At 42.4% G+C, this 10,336-nt stretch overlaps 4 protein-coding genes across 4 annotated transcripts in view; 3 read left to right on the forward strand and 1 right to left on the reverse strand.

Annotated features, from left to right (window-relative positions):
• Positions 1–1,337, forward strand: part of PHALS_04957 (flap endonuclease 1) — a gene marked incomplete at both ends in the record, with an annotated part of 2,586 nt that extends 1,249 nt beyond the window's left edge. Inside the window, one exon of the mRNA XM_024722678.1 lies at positions 1,134–1,337. Within this exon, the coding sequence (XP_024573731.1) occupies positions 1,134–1,337 (204 nt within the window). The remainder of the gene's footprint in view (positions 1–1,133) is intronic.
• Positions 1,338–2,865: 1,528 nt separating this feature from the next.
• PHALS_04958 (uncharacterized protein) lies at positions 2,866–5,136 on the reverse strand (the record flags this gene model as incomplete). Its single annotated transcript, XM_024722679.1, has 2 exons — positions 2,866–4,747; positions 5,117–5,136. 2 exons carry the CDS (start codon positions 5,134–5,136, stop codon positions 2,866–2,868), a joined length of 1,902 nt encoding a protein of 633 aa, XP_024573732.1.
• A 3,104-nt stretch (positions 5,137–8,240) lies between these two features.
• PHALS_04959 (Chromo domain/shadow) lies at positions 8,241–8,765 on the forward strand (the record flags this gene model as incomplete). The annotated part of the gene is made up of 1 exon (XM_024722680.1): positions 8,241–8,765. The coding sequence occupies one exon, from the start codon at positions 8,241–8,243 to the stop codon at positions 8,763–8,765; it is 525 nt and encodes a 174-aa protein (XP_024573733.1).
• Positions 8,766–9,544: 779 nt separating this feature from the next.
• On the forward strand, positions 9,545–9,844 carry PHALS_04960 (uncharacterized protein; the record flags this gene model as incomplete). Its single annotated transcript, XM_024722682.1, has 1 exon — positions 9,545–9,844. One exon carries the CDS (start codon positions 9,545–9,547, stop codon positions 9,842–9,844), a length of 300 nt encoding a protein of 99 aa, XP_024573734.1.
• Positions 9,845–10,336: the final 492 nt, after the last annotated feature.

The following is a 10,336-nucleotide window of genomic DNA, read 5'->3' on the forward strand; positions in this document are numbered from 1 at the left end:
TTACACACTACGACAAAGTTATCTGGAAAGTGTAAGAACTACGAGAACCGTAGCCTATATGTTTACACTATTTCTTACATTAGCAAAAGAATTGAGCTTAGTAATAATCGAAAGTTAATGAAAATCAATTTTCCCACAAAGTAGCAATGGTCAAATCTTAGCTTGGTCCTCCGCATGTCGTCCTGAAATAGCCGTGCGCTCTGCTGCAACATATCGGACGTGCACTAAGACCAAACCTTAAATGGGTGTGCGTCGCTCGATGAATCTTTATTAGACGTCAGTATCACGCTAAAACAACCAAAACCCGCATTCAAATCGGTAATGGCTGTTTGGACGACTCGATTATGGTTTTGCTGAATTGCTCAAGTGGTCACCCTTTCTTTCGTATTGTCAGGACTAAAGAGAAGTAAAGAACCCGAGATCATTTAGGTTGTGATCGGGATAATCTGCTTGCCATGCGATATGCATCGTTATACATTCGTCTTTCACGCACACAACCAAAACCTCTCGCTCTTCATCAACAAAGTGCGGCGTTTGTTTTTTCGTGCCGAAGCTCTCCAAAAGACCATATGCTTTCATTTACAGAACAATCATACGGTAGAACTCATGGCAATGGACTGATAAATGATGGTTTGCATCTTCAACTCTGCTGTTGGCTCTTGCTCGACCGCGCAGCCGGTTCATAAACATTAATCGACCAGAAAACGGCTTTACATCCCATATATATTCTACCATCTAGATTGTTAATCCATTGCTTGAGGTTGGCAGCAGACGTGTCACCTTTTGTCCTCGTATATGGAACCGTAATGTGTACATACACCATAACCGAGTATTAACCCCCTTAAGCGAGGGTCAACTCCGCAAAATTGGCAAGCTACATGAATATTACGGGTGTTTTTATAACTCCGACATATATCAGTAGGATGGTCAAAATGAGATGTCTCCTCCAGTGCTAAGGGAGACATTGACAGTGGGTGAATCCCCGCTATTATGTAACGACGATTTTGATTAGAGAGACGCGTGAAAGCCAGCGGGTAGCCTAAGCATTGGCAAAAAGCGAAAGAAAATAGTGCTAGCGACAGAGAACACGAAAATTATGAAGTGCTGTTTGTAATTGACGCTTTTTATTTCAGTGGTTGTCGCTGGCAATTCTATTTAGATCCTTTCCATCAGGTCAGTCACATCGTTTTAATTTTACCTCTCCAAATATGGCGCCATTTCTCAAACATGAAAAGAGTTCACTCACGTACGAAACAATTATGAAACAACAAGTGTTTCCAGCCGCATATGCACTATCTTGCACGATATTGTTGCCAAGTAAAGAGATTTTACTGTAATGAGCATGCAATTGAGAAACACGTCCTCGAATGCATCATCCGATACATAAATATGATGCATTCGAGGACGTGTTTCTCACTTGCATTTCCTCATTGTAGCACCGACTACAATGACGTCTTGCCTCTGATATAAAACCAAAAGCCGCGATCCTAGTCCATAGCAATCACTAGCATTCGTCAATATTGTTTTGTACGAGTTGCACAGCGGGTCAAAATAATATCGATGCCGCGCTAATGATGCTACCGTAGCCGCTTCGATGCTAAAGACTTGCAGCTCTTGATAATTATGAACTTAGGAGCATAAGTGTCGAATCGACATGATTGTGGCAATCCCAGACATCTGCACCGAGTCATAGTCGGATATCGGGTCCAAATTCTGAAAGCAGTCGGTAGAATCTCGGTAGACAAGCGCTGTCGCGTACTGAAGTCCGTTTGCTTTGTACGCTTAAGACAATGCAATGCACACCATCTATTCCTCCTTTGTTCTTCGTCGACGAGTTTTCAAACTCGAAAAATGTGGTGCATATTTTTCGAGCACTTCTTCTCGAGCTGCAAAATCCTCAGTACACTCGCCGGCATCCTTTGTACAAAGTACTATATTTATGGTTGCACTCAACGAGACGCCGAAAGAAGCTGATGTTCGAGTCGCTGCTGCTGAGTCAGTCTTTATATTTGCTTTAGCAACAAATCGATTAATTCTGTCATCTTCAAAATTGTAGGTTAAAATATCTCAGGGCAATCTTTCTTCATGTCGATACGATATGAAACCGATAGATGATCAACATGATCAGGTCATATAACGATAAGCAACCAACCACTAATGTTTTGATCTCTTTTACACAAAAGACCTAACACAATTTGTTTGTATATGAGCTGATTTTACTACTAATTCATCATTTGGCGACGCCACCAGATTGACGATACGAAGATTGGTGTGATAAGCAATCAGATTTGTCACATTAACAACACAAAGGTGCATGAAATTGAGTCTGAATGCGAGCGAGCCAATATCGGAATCGCAGTCAACCGCAGCAAACGCATGATTCACGACATTTGATGGTGCAATCTGGTATAAGGTCTTCTAAGTAAAACTTCAAGTAGCAGTCGTTATCATCTATAAGCAAGAACTTTGTTGTCTACAATACAGAAAAAAATATTAGTTCACGATGTAAGAAATCAGGCCAAAACCAAACTTTGTCGAGTCGTTCAAAGTTAGTGTGTTTGTATTTTATTCAGCCAAATTAAAGTATCTAATATCTATACTGACGTGTTAATCATATGTACACTCATCATATGGCTGTGAGCTCTCATTGCGAAATTATTATCAGCTAGAAACCTTATAAGCCAAGACAACAAACTTGCAATCGATACCTTGTCTGCTAAAAATGTGTCGAATAGATGTAGGTGCTTTTTAAGATGCTGACCATAAAATTCATCATCTACCCTCTCCAATAAAAATAAGCCAAAGAGAGCCTTACGTCTGCCCTTCTTCAAAATTGCCTTCAACCAAAAGATGGATCCGACTTTCTCATGTCGCCGCATATTCTTTTGCATGCGCCATGCACCATCCTTTGCGTTGTGCCCACTTGGAACACTTCTCATACTTGCATCTGACGCCACCGCCGTGAGTACGGCACAAATGTTTCAGATGCGCCTTCTTGTTGCAGCACTCGACAGCACAGAACTCACCTCCACCGTGAGATTTACACAAACCCTTCGACTGCGCTGCACGCACGCAACCTTCTCTCTTACAGCGAGAGCCACCACCATGTGCTATGCAAAGTCCGCGGCTCTGGCTATTCTTTGTGCACCCTTCAAACACACACTGGTGTGCTCCACCATGTTTCTTACATTTTTGATGCGATCGAGCTCGGTTTTGACAGCCTGGAAACTCACATTGCCGAGTACGAGGACGTTTATTCGATCTTGTACTATCTGCAGTGGCAGTGAATGACGACAAATTTTGATCTGAACGAGTCGCACATGCATCCGATTCGAATGAGACCTCTGCTTTGCTTGTAGCGGGATTCAGTTTTGTTTGCCCAGTATGATGAGTTTCTAGTGATGGTACACCTGCATGCTTTAAATTGGTCGTTAGATTTTTCAGACCAATCAATGTCCCGCTATGGACCGGTGATGCAGCATGCGCATCATCGCAAACTCCCCGATATCGCGCATTCAGACGTGCTAAAGTACGATCGAGTCCTGTGGGATCGCAGTCTCGTCTGACTACAAACCCAGTGGTTGCAGACGCGGCTGCAGGAGTCAGCAGCCGTTCTAGCTGTTGCTCTCTCAACATAACATTTGCGATATCCGTTTTCATTGTACTAGTATCCATTGATGAGCCAAGTGGCGTCGTTGGCGATGCACCAGACTCAATCCCACCACATAAATATGACTCCAAATCGTGACTAAATTCCGCAAACTGCGGACAATCCAATTTGAGTTCATCATCCGGTGTCATGTATAGTGGTGGATGAGTCGCCTGAGATTGTCCGTGAATTGTCTCGCTCAAACCATCGTATCCCATGGCAATACCTGGAGTCGTCCAAAGTGAATTAAGTGTCGAATCATAATCTGTCAAATACGAGTCTACACCTGCGGACATTAACGTTCCACTCGGTAACGATGTCCCTGGCAAAGTGACTATACTACTGTTATTGTTAAGCATCCGCACCATGCCATTGTTTGCATTTATACAAGATCCGGACGCAATTCCAATGTGAGAATTCCAATTTGAGTTGTAATCAGGCAAAGGATGTTCCAGCTCCAATAGCGGAAACGGGATCCCGAGAGGTGCCGAAAAGTTGCTGGTGTTGTTATTACTGCTGTTAAATCGATTACTTGCGCGTTGTCGTTTTCCAGTCAAGCGTGGTATACCATCAGTCGGATACCTTATATAAATATTACTGTTGCTGCGCTCCAAGCAATGATAGAGATTTGGAGCTGTATTCATAAAGTTACTGCTGTTTCCGATGCCAGTAGATGCTGAAGCTTTTTTTATCCTTTGTGGTAAATATTGCGATGTTGTCGTAACCTGTGGAACTTGATGCTGATCTGCTAATCGAGACGGCATTTGCATTGCGTCACGATCGTAATTGCCCATTATAGAAGCGTCCACAGTTAATAAATTACTAACGCTTTTACGCGTGTACTTGTTATTTCGAGCAGCTTCTTTTGTCCCAACTAACGTGGCATCGGCTGCACCGCTTAGAGTACCACTGCCGCCTCCGTTGATGCTAACCGTGGGTAGCAGCCTAAGCGTCTTCAAATCGTCTGCGCTTCCTTCAGATTGACTGAAGAGCGTTTCGTGAGCTGATATCTCAAGCGCCGTCTTGTCCAGCGACTCTGTCGTGAAGCAACCCGCGCCTTGGTTGGAAAAATGCGTTGAGAACCTTGAGCTTCCTTTGCTTACAGCAATAAGGGGAAAGGAAGAATAAAATGAGAAAAGCAACCAAGGGTTGAAGAATATTGGATGGCTCACGACAGAGACAGTACATATGTATTGTGACAGGAGCTCTTACTTGATCTTTGAGTGACGAAGCGAATATCAATTAAGCCTCTAAAAGACTCATGATTGTATTTGACAATTCAGCTATTTTTAATTTTACAACTGCTAAGCTGTATGTGCGCTTTATTGCTAAATCGGTATTTATGAATTTGTAGGCTACATGGTTATCATGGTTATCATGTAGCCTACTAATTCGTAAATACCGATTTAGCAATAAAGCGCACATACAGCTACATGATAACCATGTAGCCTACTAATCCATACATACCTGCATTTGTCAACCTTCATAACGTAACAACAGTTTAATCAGAAAATATGGCACATTAATAACTCAACGAACTCGTTTTCTTCACCTTTAATCTCGAACAGGTTTTCTTCACACAAAAAAAAACAAAAAACGCCATACTTGATGAGGCGACATTTCGATAGAAATGATCGCAGAGGCACTGTAAGTCCTGACTTCGCCCTCACTCGAAAGCAAGCGGTCGAGCCATTCACTGATGACGAAGCGTAATTGACAAATTGCTTCTCCTCTGCAAGAGCTACACAATTCTCGACCGTTGTCTTCGGTAAAACGGATCGCGACACCCTGCTGCAGAACTCACGACGATGACTAGCTCGTCATTTAGAATCTGGAGGATTTGAGATCCCAGCTCGCCCGTCTTGCAAGCGCTAAAATTGCAGCAGCTCCTGCATAACTCATTCCTCCGTGGTGCGCAGTATTATTCATCGACTGTTGCTAAACACGCCAGAGCGAACAGCCTTTGCGTGCAGATCTCCGCTTACACAGAGAGCAAACCGATCGTCCAAAAGTCTCATTGCAAGCACTTTCTGTTCCCGAAGGACATCACTCCTCGGGGGTACCGCCTACGCTTGAATGAGAAATTTACCTAATACATTCTTTAGACTAGGTTATAGCAATGAGTTGGCCGATAGTACCGCGATAGTCCAGTACCATCTCGCTTCTCTAGAGTAGGGGATAGATCAGCTCCAAGGATAGTGTAAACACTTTCGTTCGTCAAAAGGGTGTTCTCTTCGTAAGAGTGGAATCTTGGTATGGCTTTAGAAAGACCACACAGCTCACATTGTGTGTACAAATTTGCTTCATGATGGTTAGAGTGTATTCCACTCCTTTTCGCTACGACCATGACATTCCGATGTTGTGTGGACGCAACTAAGTCAAAAGCGTTTGATAATAACATTTTTACTATAGAATCTGTGTGTTTGGCCTATCTTTGGCATCGTTAAGTTTTTTATGCATCCTGGTTCACAGCTAAAGAGTCGCCACTCAGTGCACACTCCATCTTATCACGATAAACTAAAAAGACCGCTTCGAAGTGTATCAGCAAGTCAAAACGTATTAACAGTCTCTCCCTAGATAAGACCAAATCCAATTTGTGGTGGTGACAATAGAACCCCGTGGTTACCGATCCATTCATGAAACGTGTGGTAACGCTGGTAGAGGCATGAACTGTGTTTTTCATCGTAACCTCAACCAGTGGAAGAATTTTGCTGTAGCACCACGGTCTCGTTACGCAAGCGCTGCGAAAGATATCCTCCACTCTCACATTTCGTATCACCATCTAATGTGAAAGGTGGGTGATAGACATCTGCTCAGGACCTTTTGCAATGTTTACCAACATTTTGCCGTAAAACGCGGGTCTCGATCCTGAATAATTATTATCGGCAAGTTATGTGCTGAAGTTAGCCGTTTGGTTCAGTGATAGTAGCGCCGCTAGCAGCAGATGAGCCATTTTGCTCAAATGAATTACAACCCACAATGCTACGATTTCTGGGCGCTACTATTGAAAGATCATAATTAAAGTTCAAAACTATGGACTTAAACTCCGTCCACCTACAAATTCTAATATTGCACATGTCACATGTTGTGATTATAGAGTAGAATTTTCGTCGATGAAAGCAAAATGGTCTATTTCCCACCTACATGCACTTAATTTAAACGATTGAAATACTTGCAGTACCGATTTTGTCGGTATCAATCATAATGAAAACAGGCCTTGAAAACAACAAGAAATAATACAGCTGTCCTATATCAACAAGGAAGGTGGTAATTATAATCGTTAGACTGGCCAAACACGCCGACGCGTGTGGCAATGGCTTAAACGTTTGACACTTTTCACACGTGCTTACATGTGTGCTTATCCACTTTTACATGTAATGTCATCTGTACAGAGCATCTACTTTGCGATTTGTCCCTATTCATCGGGGGTGGTCACCAAGTCCCAATCGACATGGAATATGGATCGGAAGGGCCAGAACCGGGGAATTTACGAAGCTTTTTCACACTTCATCTCACAGATGTCACCAAAGACACATTTGTCTGTATCGGTGACCAGCTTATTGATACGAGCACTATCCACAAGTTTTTTTCGCCATATCATTCTCTTAAGCAGAACATGATATCAAAAAAGGGTTGCGATAGGCTTGATGAGGCATAACAATTCTTTCGCCAGACGATTGCACGCCACCAGTAAGCTTAACTGTGTGGGCTGCGAAAAACTCCTAGAGCATGAGCTTAGTGACCTTTCCGCATTGATACAGATGTTTCTCTCTTCCATGGGCAGTGATACTACCAATCAACAATGTCGAGGACACTGAACAAAGCGCAAGCGATCATGCTGATATGCAGCAGATTTTCTCCTGAACCAGACAAATACAGCTCTATCGTATTTTTACGACAAGCAGCGTGTGCTTGAAGATGGTATTACTACAGTACCACTTGATATTTAAGAGACTACCTCGCTGGGGTATTTTTTTGTCTTATAAAACATAGAATCATGAGGCAGCTACTGTCAAAGTAATACTATGATCCGAAAACCAGTTGTATCAGGGCTCAGGCTCTACACGAGAAGGCACGCGAGTTAGATCCGAAGATAACGCTTAAAAATGTGAAGGATTGGTATGCTACGCAATCAGATATTCAGAGGTTTCAAGAGCAAAAGCAGCAATTCGACGGGTTCAAAATCACCTCACACAACCCAAACTCTTGGCAAACTGACCTTGCTTTTTGGAGAAAACAACCAATTCTTACTGGCATCAACATTAACTCCCGAGTTGGGTACGCAAAACTTTTATCGAATAAGACAGCCGCCGCAGTATTGGTAGCGCTAAAGGCTTTCATCCGATCTTACAAGGTAGATATCATCACAAGCGATAATGGGTTTGAATTCATGAACTCGAAAGCTCAGCAATTATTCAAAGCCAAACGATCGAGCACTACAACAATGAGCCCGGCGATCACGGTACTATGGGAAAAATTGAGCGCTTCAATAGAACACTGAAACAGAGAATAACCAAAATGTCTCTCAAGAGGATTACACAAAAGCTCATCAGCGACGTTATCTCTAATTACAATATCACCACGCATCGAAATGACACCTAATGAAGCCAAAGGCAAAGTGATTGAGGCTGAGTTGAATCATAACCAAGTCGAAGCTGATAAAATCGATAATGAGCTCGAGTTTGGCACTAATGTCCTATATCGACAAAAGAAGAAAACGTCTGATAAAAAAGCTGCTAGGTGGAGTAAAGCTGTCTATTCGATTGTAGGTATGGATGGCTACCGCGTCCAAATTAAATCTAAGAATGGACATACGCTTTACAAGGCTCTAAATGATCTCAAAACGGTTCAATCGGAGACTACTAACGCAACAATCAATCGAGGCGACATCCATGAAGCAGAGAAGATCGTAGCCCACAAAAAAATGCGAAATGGAAGACCTGCCGTGGGCGGTCCGGGTGGGGTAAAGCCCGCACTAAAGTATAGATACTTGGTTCAGTGGGTTGGTAATGAGCCTGATTCCTGGGAGCTACAAGATAATCTCAGATTAGTTAACAAGAGTAGGAGATCGACTCTTGAAAAGGAGTACTGGAATGCACAAAAAAATGAGTCATAAACAGCTTGTAAATAAAATCGACAGAGACATCCTCTGTAAGCTTTTGACTCAAGCATACTACTTGAAGTTTTTTTTTAGATTTTCTAGAAATATATGACTTGATATATAGATACCCTTCGTAAGAATGTGCCCCAGCCGTAGGAAATCTGAGCGTGAGTTTGCTAAGCTACGGCGGAAGCTGTGGATCATCCAGGAAGTGAGTCGAATTAAAAACGAGCTGCTGAATCTTGATGCAGCTTTAAATTTCCGTAAGACGATAGTCAACCGTAAGTACCACTGCGAATTGGAGACAATATTTGGAGTTCCTTTCCATTGTATCAAAGATCGCTACCTGAACCTGCTAAATGGAAGAAATCACATCTGTCATAGTCATAATTCTTTCAGACAAGATTCAGTGATGCCGAGCTATTGGTAGATAAACTCTCTTTTTTATGTTCGCTAATGATATAAACGATTCACTATGTTTCTTAATTTCCTTTCACTCGCTGAACGAGAGCAAAAGCGACAGGAGCTACTTGAACGGGCGCAAAGACGAGTCAGACAGGCAAATGCAAAGCGAGACATGTACGAAGGAGCGTCATGGGCCACGGATATTTCGAATGGTATCACTACTGTGGCGAAGAAATCAATCAACTGAATCAACTCAGACTGACTCATCCGAGTCTTCTGAGGCCTTAAAAACACTGAGTGATGAAAACTCGCAAACAAACCCTGAGGTATCATCTCCTAAAAATATCTCCCCCGTTACGGTAGATGCTGGAGTAGATAACGGAGTGCGAATGTCAGAAAATGCAACCAACTCACTTCGTATTGATAAAACAGACCGAAACATCCAGGCTCAACCCACGACATCGGATGTTGGAGTGGATAATAGCGCTCGAATGGTAGATGCATATGTTGATGTAAAACCATCAACCACAGATGCAGAAACAAATACAACAAATTTTAATAACATTGACACAGAGGAGCAAGTGTCGTCAAGAGAATGGATCAAAGGTTTCTACAAAAAATATCCCATTTGGGTTGCTCTTAGAATTCAACCTATTCGAAAGAAAACTGGTGGTGAAGACCCTTGGTGAAAAGAGATCTCTAATCACGATAAGGACAGGGAAGAAATTCAAAACCTATGGTTCGCTTGATTGGGTAGCCACGGAAAGCAAAATTCGCGACATATGGTACGAAGGTGAAAGTCAATCAATTGATGAGGTTGGTTCAATGCGAGATGAAGAAAATCAAACGAGGACCTTAATGCGTTTAGGGAAGAAGCGATCTGGTGATGAATCAGAGGAGCTTGATGTCGTTCTAAAAGACTGAAGGCTACCAAATATAACGTTTGATAGTAAAATAACTTCTACCACCCCCGACGACGAACGTAGTAAGTTTAGAAAGCTGTGGATTATTTCCAGAAACACGGAGATGCTAGAGTCGAATGGTCTAACCAAGAGCAATATACCAGTTCTCAAGGGTAAATATAAATCTGACAAAAGCTTATTAGAACAATATGTTTGGGTCAGGAATGGATCCATTGATGTATTTGGAAAAGAATCAAATCTGAAGCACACAACTGCGCT

This window comes from Plasmopara halstedii (assembly GCF_900000015.1).
Source record: "Plasmopara halstedii genome assembly, contig: Scaffold_287, whole genome shotgun sequence".
Classification (NCBI taxonomy): domain Eukaryota; phylum Oomycota; class Peronosporomycetes; order Peronosporales; family Peronosporaceae; genus Plasmopara; species Plasmopara halstedii.